At 42.5% G+C, this 17,576-nt stretch overlaps 1 protein-coding gene across 5 annotated transcripts in view; it reads left to right on the top strand.

Moving 5' to 3' along the window:
- The first annotated feature begins 2,376 nt into the window (after nucleotides 1-2,376).
- The window catches only part of KMT5B (lysine methyltransferase 5B), a 34,079-nt gene continuing 18,879 nt past the window's right edge, over nucleotides 2,377-17,576 (top strand). The window contains exons 1-3 of one of the 5 annotated variants that reach the window (XM_028735755.2): nucleotides 2,377-2,729; nucleotides 13,838-14,073; nucleotides 16,500-16,647. In XM_028735755.2, coding sequence (XP_028591588.1) covers nucleotides 13,914-14,073; nucleotides 16,500-16,647 — 308 coding nt within the window. In that variant the 5' untranslated portion in view covers nucleotides 2,377-2,729; nucleotides 13,838-13,913. The other 4 variants (XM_028735745.2, XM_028735771.2, XM_028735763.2 and 1 more) reach the window with 4 other exon arrangements.

Here is a 17,576-nt window from a genome sequence, read left to right as displayed (position 1 = left end):
ACAGAGCTTAAAGTTCCACAGAGATGGAATATCCATATAAGATTTCTCTGCAGAACATCTTATAGGAGCAACAGGGGAATTGCTTCCTGTAGCCAGATGTCGACAAAGATCCAACGTCATCATGAAGCAGCTTTCCATGACTAAATGGGAAGACTTGTTTGGCTTTGTGGGGAGGTAGCCTAAATAATACATTGGTGTGTTAAGAATGTGCAGCAGATCAGGGCCTCTGTTTGCCAGACAACAGAACCACAGCAAGTATTGTATGTGAACTGCTGTACTATAAAGATTCTCAATGCTATGGAAACAGTTGCTTGTGCCACAATTTATGGTAGTCCAGTTCTCTTGAGTTGTGATTATGTGGAAAGGGTGTTTTGAAGGTAGAAATTATGAAACCTCTGTTTTACAAGAACAATTATACATCAGCAGTAGGTCTCTTCATGAAAGATGCAAGTTTGAGTTGGGTTGTACTGGTTATCCTCTTCTTGTTTCCATTCCATGTTGCAAAATTATGACCAAGGGTCATTGCACTGCTCTATTTGTTTGGGGCAATTCAGGGTAATCCATAGGAAGTGGGTTAATGCAATGCATAATCCATCAGGGCACTAGCAGCATTAAAACACACACATGCATCTGAGTTCATATTGCCTGTTGTCACACTTAGTGTTACTGCACACTAGTTTAGGCAGCCTGCTATATGTGCAACTGAGTAACTTACACTGTAACACTCATGCCCCTGACTTTGTGTTATATATACTGTACTGAAGTTTTGAGTGGACCTGCCATAACCACCCAACCCCAGCTCTCCTTCTGTGCCTTTAATGTTAATGTGACAGACAATGTATCAGATGAAGCTTTTCCCAGGATTATTCTTTCCTTATGTAGGAAAAAGCTTCACTGGTTACATTTCTGTATATCAAGCTGCCCTTAAAGGTACCACCAGAGTAAAGGCAGTTTGTTTGTTTTTAAGTTGGCTTCCCCAGGGTTAGTGGCTTATTAGAAGAGAAAGTGGTCATAAGGCCAAAGTTTTTTTGTTTTGTTTTTTAATTAAACAGGTAAAATCTAGAAAGAAAGTTATACTGAAAGATTTGTAAAATTGTGCTCTTGACATATGACCTTGGGAACTTATGGGGGAAATGTTCCAATTTTCCTCAGATTCCACACCATTCATCTTATTTGATTCATATGTTAATATGAAGCAATTAAAAGCAATGTCTCTACCATAATGCCCTCCCTCTTTCTCAATACACAACAGCAAGGGGGGGGGAGAGAGAATGCTTGAGGAAATGCTGCTGGGCTCTAGACAGGGTTTAGAAAGGAGAAAACAAAGTGCTTGCCGGTGCAGATATTAGCTCAGCCAGCTGATCTGCGAGTAACTTGCTCACACAAGAGGCCTACTTGCATGAACAGTGTAACGTTTGACGTGAGGACACACGGGAATATTGCAGCTGCTACTTCCGCGATCAGAACTGCAAGATACATCCCCCCCCCCTAAACACGGAAGTAGCTGCTACGATCTAAGTTTCACTGCTTCAGACGTTAAAATGAACATACGCAAAAAGCTAATTTCCGTTTTCTTTCGGAGGCATCAAAATTGCTTGCAAACGGCGACTAGACGACTTCCACATCTATGGCAATGAAAGGGGAAGGGAGATAAGATAGAAACCTTCCATTTTTCTCTTGCAAATGTTAACGATCAAACCAACGCTGGCCAGGCCCTTTAAATGTAGCCCTCAAGGCACACTGAAGGACTTGGGTAGAGCAAGTAAAGGAATTCGTCTCTCATTTTAAGGGCATTTGTTCGCAGGACACCTTGCTGCTATATTCTCTTGTGAAGTGTATAAACACTGTAGCACCAAACAGAACACGGCGTGTTAGCAGGACACAGTCGAGGTCCTTCCTATTTACAGGGAGTCATTTTTACTCTTGACACCCAAAGTGGTGTGAATAATTCTTTTTCCACGAGGCGTTTATTTAAAATGCCGCTTTGCATACTGACAGCATAGACCCGACTCCCCAGGTGACAAGCACCCTAATGCCTGTCACCTTCCCTTTTGCTCGATGAACTTGAGAGGACAAGGAAAAGAAGGGGGGACCCTATGAGGCAGATAAGCCCCCGATGAGCTGGGGGGGGCAGTCATGGATATTTTTAAACCCTACCCAAGCTGGTGATGGAAGTCAGGAGGGGGAGCGGGTCTGGATCAGGACACAGTAACGCAGGTCTACACAACGCGGGACACCTTGCCCCCAAATCAAACGCAGCCCATCAACCACGTCGTATCTTCAGCTTATCTAGGGACTTGACAACCCCATTTCTGGCAATCAAAGGCATGTCGAGTTTCTGGTGGGCCATAACATGACCGGTGAGCCACGTTCGGCTTGGCTAGTTACAACGCGCAAGGATTATTAGGTAGCCTGCCGTATAACGACCCACCAAATCTACACTCAACATCAAACTGCCCTGACAGTCTTCGCTTGAGGCTCCGGCTTATTTAAAGGGCTGCGGGGAAAGGGGCGGATTGATTTTTTTAAAAAATGGTTTCTTTCGGGTTCTCAAACTATACTGAGCAGGCCTTGTTTATATGTGTATCCCTCCGCACCGAATCTTGCGAGTAAGCGTGCAAACGGCCTTCATGGTGTCCTTCCGCGGCGGGGAGAGGTGTAGAAACTGCAGAGGCGAACGGGGATGGGTTGCTGTACCTCGCTCCGGCCTGTGGAGTTAAAACGCTAAGGTAAGAATCTCTTTGGCGGCGTATTCCTCCGCTCCCTCGCAAGGAGGTCTTCGCCCAGCCTGCCGTGTCCCTCCGCCGCTTTTGGAGCACACAAGCAGGAGGCGCTTCTTCTGGCTGTGCGAGGAAAACAGGGGGTCTGGAAGGAAGACAAAAGACTTCAGCGCGCAGCGAGGATTTGCCTCAGTGGGTCTGGCTCGGGGCGCCCGGTGTTCCTCGCGGAAGAAAGGACCGTGCCTGGGTTTGTTGTTACTGCGCCGCAGGGTCGTCGTGAGGGGACTCGAGGACTTTTTCTCTCGGGGCCTGGCGGATGGATCTCTAGGTAGCTTTCCCAGATATCGTTCGCCCTCGCCGCCGCCATCTTGGATTTTAATCCGCCATTTTTCCCCTTGGAATTATTATTTTTATATATATAGATGATTATTTTTTTTCGCCTCTGGCCGAGATTCTGGACGGCGGCGGCGGAGGCTTTGTGGACCTGCGGGGCAGCGGCTGGCGAAGAGGACTGCAGTGCCCAGGGGCAGCTAGGAGGTGAGTACTTGGCGGAGGCGGAACGAGGGGAGGGGACGGAGGTGTGTGTGTGTGTTTGTGTGTTGGGGGGGGGGTGTCCTGGAACTGGCACGGCGGCGGCGAGGGCCCCACTCCTTCCGGGGAGGGGGCGGGATGGAAGCGAGGCCCCCTCAGGCTGGGCAGGGCCCGAGGTGGGGCGACGACCCGTTGGCGAAGTGGGGGGGGGGGGGACCTGCTTCTCGTGACGGAGGAGACGAGGGTCTTCGGGGGCAGAAATGTGGGGAGGGGCTTCGTTTCTCTAAAGGGCATCAAATAAAGAGATGGCATCGTGCGCTTCGCTCCCCCTCCGGCGCCCATAGATGAGGACAATACGGTGGGGCTGGGAGGGCGGGCGGCGAAGGAGGCGATGGGGATGGCCGGGGCCGGCAGGAAGAGCCAGGCAGCCTTTCCTTGGAGGTGGCGGAGAGGGTCGTGTCAGCACTTGGGAAGGGCCACCAAGCGCACCTGGGGAAGCAGTCGGGCAGCTGTCCAGCCTAGGACGAGGTGCTCCGAGCATCCCCCCTCCCTTAGCGGGGATCTGGCACCAGGTGCTGCTCATCGCACACCTGCCCGCTTCGTCCGCATTTCCATTGAACTCTAGAGTGTCATATTCATGGAGGTTCCTAAGTGACTCCCCCATCCAGGCCTAGGCCTCTGCTTGGCTTCCCGAGATGGTATTGCGCACGGGGCGCCTTCGGACCGCTTTTATGGGTCTGGAAGGGGAAGGGGAGCCACCCCCGAAGATCGGACAGGCCACTTAGACTATTTAGGTTTTAGAAGCACCCGCAGAAAGCGGCACTGGGCCACCAGTGGCTGTGAGACCCGCAACACACCCATCTCCCGGTTGGCTGTGACAGCTGGCATCCCTCCTCCTGCTGCTGCGCTGCTTCGGCGTTTAAGGGGATGCGGATCTTCGGAGAGGTGGAGCTGGCACGGGATTTCTGTGATGGGTGGCGAAAAGGCAGCTTGATCCTGGGTGTCTCGTTTTCCCAGCGTTTGGGCTGGGCTTGGGGAGCGGTGCCCGACACGGAAAGCAGATGTGACTGGATCGGGCAGGGCTGCCTTGAGTGGAGGAGCATTGCTCCCGGCCTTTGAAGAAGGCGAGAGGCGACCTCTAGGGGGCACCGTAGTTTCAGCTAAGGGTTGGAAAGTAGAATGTACTTACCTCCCTGATCCAGCTGAGCTGCAAAAGAAGTTTGTTCTAATCCTGTCAGCTGTCAGGATTTGCCGGCTAGTTTCGCTTTGCATGAGATTCGAACAAAGCTGTGTGCAGAAATGCTTACTAAACTAGGAAACTTGTTTTGGCTTTTCCACCACAGACACCTGATCACTGAAGAATGAATATAAAAGAGTGTCTTTTAATTATTGACTGAATTATTGACTGAAATTCCACGATTTTTTTGTTGATGGTTTTATTAGTTTTTTCCCCATATGTAAAATGAACCCAGTTTCTTCTAAATACAATATGATCAGTAATCTCCTACAAGAGTATGGAACACGCAGCCCTCTAGATGTTCCTGAACTACAACTTCCATCATCTTCCTTAACCACTGACCATGCTAGCTGAGGCTAAGGAATTGGAGTCCAAGAACATTTGCAGAGCCCCAGGTTCCCCAGCCCTGCTCACCTGAGACAGCACTTTTTTCTTTCCACCAAAATGCTTGTTTTATAGAACATTGTTGTTTTGAAACAGAAGGAAGTATCGGTAAGCAATTGATAGAGTTATTGGTGGGAAATTATGTTCTTGCCTTTTGCTTGAACAAGCAAATGCTGAGATCTAGGTGATGGGGAGTAGAGTGGTTTGATTATTTTTATACTCTGTTCATGGATATTTTAGCATTCTCAGAAGCTAATTGGGATCACAAGCAGACTTTCCTAATAAATCTCTTGCCCAACCACTGTTGCCCTGCAGTATAGAGCTGCATGGAACTGCTGGCTGTGTTCTTCAATCAGTTCATGCAAGGCAATGATGTTGTCCATTAGGCTGAATGTTTTCAATGCACAGGGATTTCTTGCTGATGTCAATACAGAAAGTGCCCCTGTAGGTTTGAAAACCGCTCCTATATATATTCTCAGAACTATTTCTTACAAACAGCTATTAAAGGCTGTAGGTGGGTCCAACATGGTAGAATTATTCCCTACACACAGAAAACTAGAATACTAGGGAGAGGGTAGGCTAGAATCCTCTCTGACCTCCTAGTTTCTATGCCTAGGCAATTGAATAGAGCAGTATTCAATCACATGAATTCCATCTACTGAAATGATGAATCCAAGATAGATAGATTTCAGGCCATCTGCTCTTTGTGAGAGCTGTGTTGAAGGGATGCAAAACAGATACAGTGATATCTTTCATTAGAACCTATTACAAGTATACACCCTTTTGAGCTGTGGAGAATTGGAAAAGTATTTCGTTGAAGTAGCTTGCCATAAATTTGGCAGACTACTACTATATTGTTTGCATTTTTTTAGGTCTCAGTATTGACTCCTTTCCTTTGCTTACCTTAGTCATTTAAATAATATAGTAACACAGTATATTCACCATTGTTGTGGACAAATGTTTGTTCATGGTGTATCATAACAGAAGTTATATTTTGCATTTATTTTTCATGCCAATTCATTGGAAATGTAGGAGGCATTTCTTTGTACGCTTAAAGTAAAAACCTGTCTAGGATGCATTCTTAAATGCTTTATTGCATATTAGTGAATTTAAGAAGCTTTTTCTTGAGTTGGATGAGTCTTGAACTGTGTGATTTGGCTATGTAGATAACATTTCTTGAGGTATTAGTTAAATAAAACTTAAAAGAAAGTAGCAAAACCTAATTGGCAGAGCATTCCAAAACCCCAATCTTCTGTGCTGGAGAGGGTTTGGATGGAGCAAAGTTGCCACTCTGCCCAGCCCTTCCCTGTTCTGTCACTAGGGCAGCCCTGCTGGCAACTGGCAAGGAGTGCCCAAATTTCCCAAAGGGTGGGTATAAGCAACCACTGATAATACCCCTTCCAGCGGTAGCCAGAGGAAACACCTGAAGTTGGGCATTTCAGAGACAGAAAGGGCCAGGGGCAGGACTGGCACAGGACCTATCCCTGCTAGCATCAAATGCCAGTAGTGGAATTGCTCAATCCAACTCCTTTGCTGTGCCAGTCTGGGAGATGGCAGAGCATAGGGGCAGTTTCCCCTTCCCACACCTTCCACCCTGGTTAATGTGAGCAACAGGGCTGTGGATGCAGGGGTTTTTGGTGCCACTTCACATAGCCATGCTGTTGCATGTCAGGGATTAGGACAGCCTTCTTAAACTCATTTTTGAATCTCTGTAAGTCACTTTGTGTGCAGTTTTTTTTAAATTCTGTACTGTTTTCGAACTTACTATGTTGTAGTTGTATTTGGTACCTGTCCAAAGTGAGCCTAATAACATAAAAACAGGAAAAAAAATACACCAAACTTTTCTCCTGTAGTTTGTTTGTTTTTGCCAAAAATGGACAGCCTCCAAACTACCTTTAGTAAATGACTAAACTTTACGAATTATCATTAATGTCTAAGGTCCTAGAATTAGATGATACTAAATTTAGGGATTAAATAAAAATTTATTTAATTCTAGCCACTAGGTGATATTTTGGTGTTTAAATTGTAAATTCTCCATATTATTTCATGATTCTAATATTTTTTATTCTGATCAAATAAATGTGTGAAACAGTCATTGTGATGTATCGACAGAGCACTACTCTGTTATACCATGGGATTACGCAAAAGTGCAGTATCTATTGCTGATGTGATTCTGGCAAAATACCCTAGTTACAACCTTACGTTTAGTGCAATCAGTTTGTGCATCATGTCAGCTCTATCACTTTGCTGGCGAGTTGCAGGATTGATCTATTTGAAGTGGAAAACATCTTGGTTAATCACTTTGGGCTGACCTGGGTCTGGGTCAAGAGGTGTTTTCTGCTTCATGTAGGTCAGCTCTGTAATTTTCTGGAGTACATGGGTACGCATACAGGAGTGGACATAAACGAAATAAACTGGTGCAGCATTTTACAGAATTAATTAATTACAGAATCTGCAATTAATTGCGTTTAAAATCAGTGGCCCTTGCTTCCAACAATAAATGTATGCAAGTTGCAGTTGTAGTAAGTAGTTTTTCTAGCAAGATTTATAAGTCGTCTTCTTATAAAGATTCTGAGCCATTGATAATGTAATTAAATTGCACTGACTTCATCTTAATATCGAGTCATTGGCAACCTCAAGTGAAAAAAGCTGGTCAAAGGGACAGATCTTGTGACTCTTTATCTTCCTGAAGTTGAAGGTAGACTTCCACAGCAATTCAGTTTTAAGTAAAAAGGATATTAGGACAGAATGGGTATTCAACTGAAAGTAATTGAGTATGGGTAAATAACGTCCGTGCTTGGATTATAGGGATCAGTGGAATACTTGTTCCTGTTTTAATGAGATCCTTGTTTCTATGTATACTCTCTTTGACCTATAGTCTGCTTCCCTTCCTCCCCCCTTTTCCTTTTGTTTAGCTTAGACCTGAAATGAATGCTACATGTTGAACTTCCAGTCTTTGCCCCCTCCCTTTTATTCCTAGTACAGTTTGAATACATAGTCACTAGCAGAGTTTGAAAGCACCTGCAATACTGTGATGAACAGAAGCTGTAAACGTTTTGATTACAATTGAGTACAGAATCCTATTCTAAACCAACTCTGGTGCTAGGACTGTGCTCTGTGGTACTGAAGCAATTTTTTTTTTTGTACAAAATGGTAGGATCATTTTTGTTTGTATTTATTGGATGGCTTAGGATACCTGGGCTGATGTATATGTTTTAGTTTAAACAATTTATTCTGCTTCTGATGAACCTTTAAAATAGGTTGTTATTAATAGCCTGTCCCCATCAATTTTGCAACCACTGGTGTTTGGTACAATACATCAGACTAAAAAAGTTAGCAAATAATGTAAATACTGTGATACTTAGTATTCAAGTCACAGTTTTCCAAAGTGTAGTGTTTGCTCCCTGGGAGGGGCGCTCCAGCTGCTACAGGTGCTTTTTGCTCTTACCTAGATTGTTAGATCCTTTGAGATACTCATAGTGAATAGCCTTGACAGTTTTCTTTCATTTGGGATTAAATACTTCAAATAATAATGAACCCCATGGTGGATAAGGAATAGTGGATTCAGTTCTGTGCATTTCCTTTATTACATATGAATACAGTAGTACCGTGGTTTACGAACTTAATCCGTTCCAGAAGTCCGTTCTTAAACCAAAGCGTTCTTAAACTAAGGTGTGCTTTCCCATTGCAGTGTGGGCTCAATTTACAAATGGAACACACTCAACAGGAAGCGGAACATGTTCCACTTCCAAGGCAAAGTTCACAAACCAAAACACCTACTTCCGGGTTTGCAGCGTTCTTAATCCAAGTTGTTCATAAACTAAGCTGTTCTTAAACCAAGGTACCACTGTACTAATCCATTATCCCATAATATGTGGTAGACAAACTGAAAAGTTATTTTAAACTTATAAATCATTTTGTAAGCTACTATCTTCTCTCTTAAACACAAAAGTTGATTAGCTGTTGGTGTGTATAGACAATTAAAAATTTCCATAACCTTCAATAGTGGAATTTTAATATCAATAAAGATATGGCTATTTTAACTGATACTTCTATGTTCACTCAAACCATCGGGATATGGTTGGCTCCAGTGAATAATAAAAATGATAAACTGCTATATTAGTAAGTAATTCTAATTATAATAGTCTGGATTTGTGCATTAGAACATGTACAAACATGAGGAAGACCTCAAAGCTGGAATACCTACATGTTCTTTGACAATCTGAAATCGGTATTGGAAGAATTCTGTGGGGAATTGAAAGAAATGGGTGGGGAAATGAAACAGGCCCAGTACATTTTATCAAAGTGAAGAAACCTAAGAATTTTTAAGAAGCATGCCTTCCAGGACTTTGATCCCTCCATCTTGATAGTTTGGTATGTAAGCAGGTGATATCTAGATCAGTTAAAATGGAATGTGATTATGAGGTCTTGCCCATTCATTTTTTTTTAAAAAAAAAATCTTTCCAGCTAGCTAGCTAGCTATTGATTGATTGATTGCTGTGACCCAAGCAGGTAATAAGTTTTTGATGAGGAAAGGACCACCCCCAAATTTGCAGATACTCTCCCATAGAGCAGTGGACTTCCACAATCAATTTGACCTTTTAAAATAGTTGGGACTCAAAGCTCTAATAGTGCTAATAATTTCATAGGAAAAAATGTTTCTGAAATCCCCCCCCCAAAAAAAAACCCCATTTAGTGGTGCATACAACACAAGAGTCCAGTGCATGTACTCTGGAAAGTGGGGGGCAGGAGAATATTGTGCAGCTTTCTTGTGTCTTCAGGAATGAGCAACACCCACATTTCTAGACAATAATTCTGCATAAAATTGAAACATTTCTTCTCATTCTAGGACAAGCATCCAATGCTAGGCAGTTGTTCTAGAAACTGCCATAAGACTGCGGCCAATCCATCATTCAGACAGCTTCAACACCCCTAACCATCAAGATGACGGACGTTTTTCATGTCTGTTAAAAATCACTTTAAACATGTTTTAATATTTAATATACTTCCCATTCTACTATGGGGCTGTTGGTGGTCTCCCATTAAAGGGACTCATTGAGACCACATCCACAGTTTCAGCAATGTTGCTGCATTCAATGCTTGGGACCACTGACAGCCTTTGATGGACAGGCTTGCATGCCCACCCAGAAGCATCTTGTCCAGACTGAAGGCAGTTACATGGGTATGCTAAAGAACAGTTAACCTGAGCATTTACCGTATTTTTCGCTCTATAACACGCACCTGACCATAACACGCACGTAGTTTTTAGAGGAGGAAAGCAAGAAAAAAATATTCTAAACAAAACAGTGGATGTATGATTTTTGTGGTTCATGCTGTGGCCACAAACGTGATCTGACGGTGAGTTTGGGGTAGCCCAATGCAAAAATCCTGTGGATCCATGTGGATCCATGCTTTGTAACCACGTTTTTGCGCCATTGCAGCCCCATGAAACAGTGGGTGCGTGATTTTTTTGGTGCAGGCTGTAGCCATGGACATTTTATGTGATCTGATGGTGAACCTGGGGTGACCCAGTGCAAAAATCCTGAGGATCCATGTGGATCCGTGCTTTGTAACCACGTTTTAAGTAGGGAGGGAAGGAAAAGCATTCAAGGGACAAGGAGCATGCGTGGGGTGTGTAGAGAAGGATGTGGCTAATGATGCAGGCAAGCGGTTAAATGGGAGAAGGAACACGCGTGGGGTGTGTAGAGAAGGATGTGGCTAATGATGCAGGAGAGGGATTTAAGGGGAGAAGGAACACGCATGGGGTGTGTAGAGAAGGATGTGGCTAATGCTGCAGGCGAGCGGTTAAAGGGGAGAAGGAACACGCGTGGGGTGGGTGGAGAAGGATGTGGCTAATGATGCAGGAGAGGGATTTAAGGGGAGAAGGAACACGCTTGGGGTGTGTGGAAAAGGATGTGGCTAATGATGCAGGAGAGGGATTTAAGGGGAGAAGGAGCTCGAGTGGGGTGTGTGGAAAAGGAGCTTTTCGGCGAGCTGAGAGGGGAGGGGGGAGGGAAAGAGCACTGTTGCTTTAAAGGAGCCAACCAGACAGCAGCCACTTACAGCAGTGTAAGCAGCTCCTTTCCTCTCCCACTTTGCTCCTTCTCTCCCTCTTTGCTGCTTTACGCAGCTAATGGCGAATCCCCTGCAACCCAAGTCCTGCTCAGCGGATCAGCTGAGACGCTGGGAGAATCGTAATTTCCCTCTCTCCCTCATCCCGTGCCCTCCTGTCCCCAGCAGCCTTTTTAAAAACTTTTTTACTGGTTTTCACTGCGCTCGTGGCTCAGAGCCCTCCTGTGCCCTGCCGTCCCTCTGCAGCCTCATTGCTCCGTTTAGAGAGCGTTGCTAGCTGAGGCTGCAGCAGCTGTTGCTGGCTACGCGGCGCTTTTCCGGCTCCCTATGGCTCCCGTCTGTTCCTCCTCGCGTGTAAGCGGCTGCTGCCCGCTTTGCTGCCATGGCTCTCCTTCCCTCCCTCCCTCCTCGGCTCCTCCCCCTCCTCCTGGCTGTAAAGCAAGCAAAGCTTGCTTTGCTTGACTGACGGCAGCCATGGATCCAGTCGAGTGCATTCGCTCCTTAACACGCACAGGCATTTTCCCTTACTTTCTAGGAGCAAAAAAGTGCGTGTTTTGGAGCGAAAATTACGGTACTTGATGCCCTTCCCCAGAACAATCAACCATTATTCAGCTGCTGATCTAGATACAGGTACCTCTGCTCCACAATCCCTTTACAGCTGCTTTGCCAGTAGAACATTGATGCTGACTACTGCTGAGTACTTCCAGAACAGCAATAGGTGACTTTGGTGGCCTGTCAAATTCTGCAACACCTTCTTCCTGAACTTTGTACTTGCATCCAGTCCCCTCTGCTGACATCGAAGTATACTGCTCCTGTATCCTGCTTCGTACTCCTTTATGTTCCTGTCTGCTTTCTAAATGAATTCAGTGGCTGCTGACTTCAGCTCATTCCCAACTTTGCCTTCACTTTTTGCTTTGGAGTGGATCTCTTGGTAGCTGGTCCACAATGGATTAGACCAGACTATTGCTTGTTTCTTTTCCTTCTGTTCAGGCAGTGGAATAAGGCTCCCTACAACTCAGCTGGTGAAAGGCAGCAAATCAAGATTCAGCCTGGAGTCACTCTTGAAAGGGACTGCCTTTGCCTGTTACTTTCAGAGTGCCTCACCAAACCTACAAAAAGGATAAGTGTTTGAGTACTAAGAGTGCTGCTGTGTGCGTTTCAGACTGTTATCTCTTTTAACAAAAATGTAATTAGTGGGAAGTGCAGTTACATTTCTGCAGATATGTACTTGCAATGAATCATCTTTTTCAAGTCATTTTCTTGTCATGATTTCTCATACTGAACCAGTGCTGCAAAAAGTTATTCCAGAAGATATAATACAGGTGACTCTGAACTTACGCTGGGGTTACATTCCAGGGATAGCCAAAATTGCATATGGTCAAAATGTATTGGGTTCGATGATGGGTGGGATTGCCAAAGTCTTTTTTCCTGGATGCTTGCCCCCTTCCCTCCTCCTTTTTTATTTATTTCATTTTTTTTGCTAAGCACAAAGCTAAATGCACACAGTTTAAATGTTTGTAAAATGCGAGTTGCTTTTAATCCTCACAGTAGAAAAATTAAAGAGTTAAGGCCTAACACTTACTCTCATCAACATATGGAATATAGGTGAGCATTGGGAACTGGAAAATACTGAGTTGCTTGCTCTCTGTATTATTGTCAATTGTGAAACCAGTGGTCAGTTTAATGACTAACAGTAGTTAACAGCTTGTAATTTGAAAGAGATGAATGCAATTATGTGTATTGAGTTACCACGATTAAAGCTTTTGCTTTCATGTTATTTAAAATAGGCTTTTGCCTGGTAGCTTTTACACAGTAAGGAATTTCATGCAGGGAAATGCATGGATTTCCATGTAGGTGAATGAGCAGGTTGATAGTAGAGAGACAGATCACTCTGTTGTCTCCACCAGCCTTCTGAATACTGTGGCGGCTGTTAAGGAAGGCATGCATCACATCTTGCATGGAAATGCAGTGAATTGGTAGAGAAAAAGACAGAGGAATCTGTTCTTCCTCTACCTGCTACACATGTTAGTCATGGAGAAAGGAAAACCCCTTCTTCCGTAAAGGACTGCTAACTTTTCTGGACTTAATTTACAAGACTGGATTTTAAAAGCTGAGACTTATTCTGGTAGTAAAAAGTACTTTGTTATTGTATGTTCCAAACACTTAGTCTAAGCTTTGTGTTTGACCCTTCCATGAGTTAGTACAGCAAATCCCAGATCAGGCAGTATTATTGGAAAACGAATTACAGACAATGACTGATTAACACACACCCGAATTTTGCACAATTGCACATGTGCACCAAACCTGGAAGTGACCTTAAAACATCACTAAAAGGGTGGAACAGGGGAGAATGAGGCAACCCCTGCATGAAATGGTCATCAACTGTAATATACAGTCGTACCTTGGTTCTCAGTTCAATCAGAAACTGCAAAAGCCGCATCGGACATTTGGCTTCCCAAAAATGTTTGCAAACTGGAACACTCACTTCTGACTAGAACTCTGGCAACTTAAATGTATTGTAGTGGTAGTTGAAAAATGACTAGTTTGAGCTGAATTTACAAGTATGTCTGTACACTGTACAATAGGGATCAAATAGCTCATGTTTTCTTTTAAGCCAATAGGGATTTAGGGTTCCTGTAAAGATGAGTTCATTCACAGACAGTATTTGTGGAGTATATTTTTTTCAGAACTGTGTATGTTCTGTTGCTTTTTGTTTTAATGTTGTACAGTGCTGTGGTATTATTAAGTGTTTAGCAGTCTCTACATGCTCCAAATACCTAATATTCTGTGCATTGCCCACAGTATGTCAGTTATAGGCAATCAGACATATGCAGTAAATAAATAAATACATCACAGCAGAGTTTTTGACTATTGTGTATTCTGTTTCTACTAGGAAGCTGAACTACAATTAACTTCTTAAAGCCTTTGGAAGAAGGACTAAATGCAACGGGGACAAATTGCCTGTGGGAATGAAGTGGCTGGGAGAATCCAAGAACATGGTGGTGAATGGCCGGAGAAATGGAAGCAGATTATCTAATGATCACCATCAGAACCAGTCCAAATTGCAGCACCCTGGAAAGGAAAATCCAAAGACTGGCAAAAATGGCGTTGAGAGACGGTCAAGCAGATGTATGTATATGCTAATGTGATAGGAGTGATCTCTAGTTAATTATTTGTAATTTCTGGTTTCCTTATGGAATATTGTGGTGTGCATTTTTAATGTAATAAATGTATTTGTTGAGTATATTGTTTTCTCTGTACCTATTTACATTGTTTCTGGTTAACAAATTGCTTTATTGCATGACAGATTAATGTGGTTGAATATTTCTTTCTTATTTCTGAAATAAATCTTAAGTCCCAATAAATGCTTAAATGTGAATATTCTTCTATATTAAATGTGAATTATCAGAAAAATTGTGCATACCTCAATTTTTCCACATTTATGTTGTGTCCCAGAAAAACAAGGGATTATGCTGCAGTCTACAGCTATGAAATCAGTGGGAGATTTATTATTTACTTCACAAGGATATGGATTGTGGTCTTGGCGTTCATGGAAATAGTTGCAAGGACCTTGTGTTTATTCAGTTTAATTTCTTTTTACTTATGTCTTAGATATTAATAAATATGATAAAATTGAGATTAAAAATCTGATGATCCTGCTCTATCATATGTAAGGAAAAGGTTGACCATTGTGCCCCAAGACACACTGTACTACTAAAAGGTTTTTGGTATTGCATAGCCATATGCAACTAATGACAGAAAAAAGTTTGCCACCTTCAGGGACATGTATATGGTGTTGAAAGATAATCTTTATACAGTATTGACAGAAAGATCCTTTGTAATTCATTCTTATTATGCAGGTGTTTGTATTTCATGTGCCACTACAAATTTAAGTTAGTACAAAATTTGGCTGCCTGAAATTATCAGCTCTAACTTTTTTAAAAAGCAAGGGTACAAATATTTATTCAGAGGGTGGTCACCTGTGCTTCCCTGCTCCCATCTGCCTACAGCATGGGCTGCTTTTCCTTTTGCACTTTTAGAACCTAGAAATCAAGAGCCTTACAAAGGGGATAGGGATCCTTCAATATCTGTTCTCCATGCTGGACAGCAAGCAGGATGCTCTGTCTCATGTTTCAGGCCTAATCTGAAGCTGGAAGGGGCTCTGCTAATAAATTTTGACAACTTGGTCACATTTTAAGCAAGACAGAGCTCATGCACATGGTCTACATGCATGATTTTTCACTTTCACAGAACAGTATTCATAATCTCATAAGAGATCACAGCTCCCTTATTATGCTGGTCATTGACCAAATGCATAAGCAGTTTTTCTATTTTTTCTGCAAGTCAACTACTGGCATACAATTGGAAACAACTCTGCTATGTTAAGTAGGGCTGTACTACTGATGCTTCCAACTGCGCTTCCATTATATTTTAATTTTAAGCAACTGTTGTTTAATGTTAGAAGGGAAGTGAGATAGCTATGTGACTCTTTATCATTAAAATAGAGACAGATTTGCCCAAAAGCAATTTCTGCATGTCACAGTCAACCAAGCATGTACTAAGTATAAGGCCAGTTTGAGAAATTGTGTCTTCAAAATATTTGAAGTCTTTATCTTCTCAACATTCACTAACCAACAGAAAACATGGTTAGCTCTCTGATTGGCAGGTTATGTAGTTTCCACAACTCATTTCACCAGCTCCAAATGTACGTCCCTGATGTCTTCTTCCTTCTCTGTTTTTGCCAGAACAGATCAAAACTTTTGAAAACCCAAATATTGACTTTGGATACCAATTAAATGCATGCATGGCAATTTCTATAATTTATTTTGCATATGCAAAAGGGAATCCATAATATTCGCAACCTGAGCTTTTCAGGATTAAATAAACATTGTGCACTTCAGTTGGAAATGTGCAAAGCAAGACCAATATAAAATGAAATACAATATACCTCTTGCAAAAAGTTTTGTGGGTGCATTTAGGATGACATGTAGGCTTCATCTGAAAGGCACTACTGGTCATTTAGTCAAATACAAATAAGATAGAGGACTAGTTTCTTTCTAGAATAGCATCACTGCTGCCACCCTGCCAATCTTGTTTAGAATATATTTGTTTAGTGCTAGTTATATATTTAATAGTACTAATGACACCAAACAACTTTGGTGTCATTTGGTGGCTCTTTATGAACATTCAGTGATGCTGAATTAATCATTATGTCACCAAATAGTTTCATGTGGTATAAATTGGTATAAACTGAAGTTTAGGGGCCTCATTTGTTACATTTAAAACTCTAAATTCCCCAAGGTCAGAGTGATGTATAATTAAAAAAAACAGACTATAAATAAAAAACAGGATGCAATTGGAGTCATACAGCAGAGACCTATTCTCCCACCTTACACTGCCTCCACTTTGAACTTCTATATTAGGACAAATCGCATTGGTCTCAAAGCTGTTTCTCATGTTGTTGTCCTTCATGGGATTGCCTCTTAAATGGGGAAGATCCAGAAGAATCAGTAGTCTATTTTGGCTAATACTAATATTTCTTTTGATTTATGCAGGTAGTGGTGGTTCGGGATTTGAGGGCCAAAGTCGCTACGTGCCTTCCTCTGGAATGTCTGCCAAGGAGCTGTGTGAGAACGATGACCTAGCAACTAGTTTGGTTCTTGATCCATATTTAGGTTTCCAAACACATAAAATGAACACTAGGTAACTTGCTTTGCTTTATCTATCTAGAAAACATAAATCCTTGTGTGTATTAATAGTAAAGAAGAACCTAGATCTGAGCTCTCAAATTCTGCTTGCTTTTTAAAAAAACCTTTCAAATAAAACAATGTGTTGGGAATTGTGCTTCAAATATTCCCTTGGGACCAGAATGTTTGGCCAAGTAGACTCATTCATTCATATTCTGTTTAATCTCCATTGTCTGCACCAGGTGATGCCTTAGGCTAAATCCTATAACCAAAGCTACAGAAATTCAGCTACCAAAATTTTGAGTTATCCAGACCATTATATAAGTGTTCCCACATCTTACTATTCATGTGCTGATTAGATTTCTCACTCAGTAACAACATGGAGAGCCATTACGATCAATCATCATTTAATGATTGATTGCTGCCTTTTATCACTCAGATTAGCTTTTATTAGGTGATTTGCTTGAGGTAATATGATTTGCAGATTGAACATGTGAGTTCTCCATTTATTGTTGTATTTTGTAGTAGGAATCTTTTCTTGTTATAATTCACATTCTTCTTGTTTTTCTATATACTATTGAGCGCACAATATAATTTTTAGTTAGGTGGGTTCCATTTCTGTTTACTATCCTGGCACCAAGCTCAGTCTTCAGCATAATAAATAACACTTTTAATAGCCAACCTCTAAAGCATCTTGCTGAACTTAACGTTTCATCCTGGCTCAGAAGTGTACACAGCTTAGAAGCTTCTGGAATGCTCTGCAGCAACTGCACCACAGATGAAACAAGACCAACTCCTCAGAACAGATTTGTCTTGGGTGGGGGGGAGACACAGTCCCACTGCAGGCAGGAGTCCTTCTGTTTACAGAGCAACTTTGTTGGATGCAATCCTGTGAATTGTAAACCAAAGAAAACTTAGGTTACTGCTTGTGGCTTGTTTCGAACA

The sequence above is a fragment of the Podarcis muralis genome, chromosome 1, assembly GCF_964188315.1.
Source record: "Podarcis muralis chromosome 1, rPodMur119.hap1.1, whole genome shotgun sequence".
NCBI classification, from domain to species: Eukaryota; Metazoa; Chordata; class Lepidosauria; order Squamata; family Lacertidae; genus Podarcis; species Podarcis muralis.
This window is presented reverse-complemented; position numbering and strand designations above follow the sequence as displayed.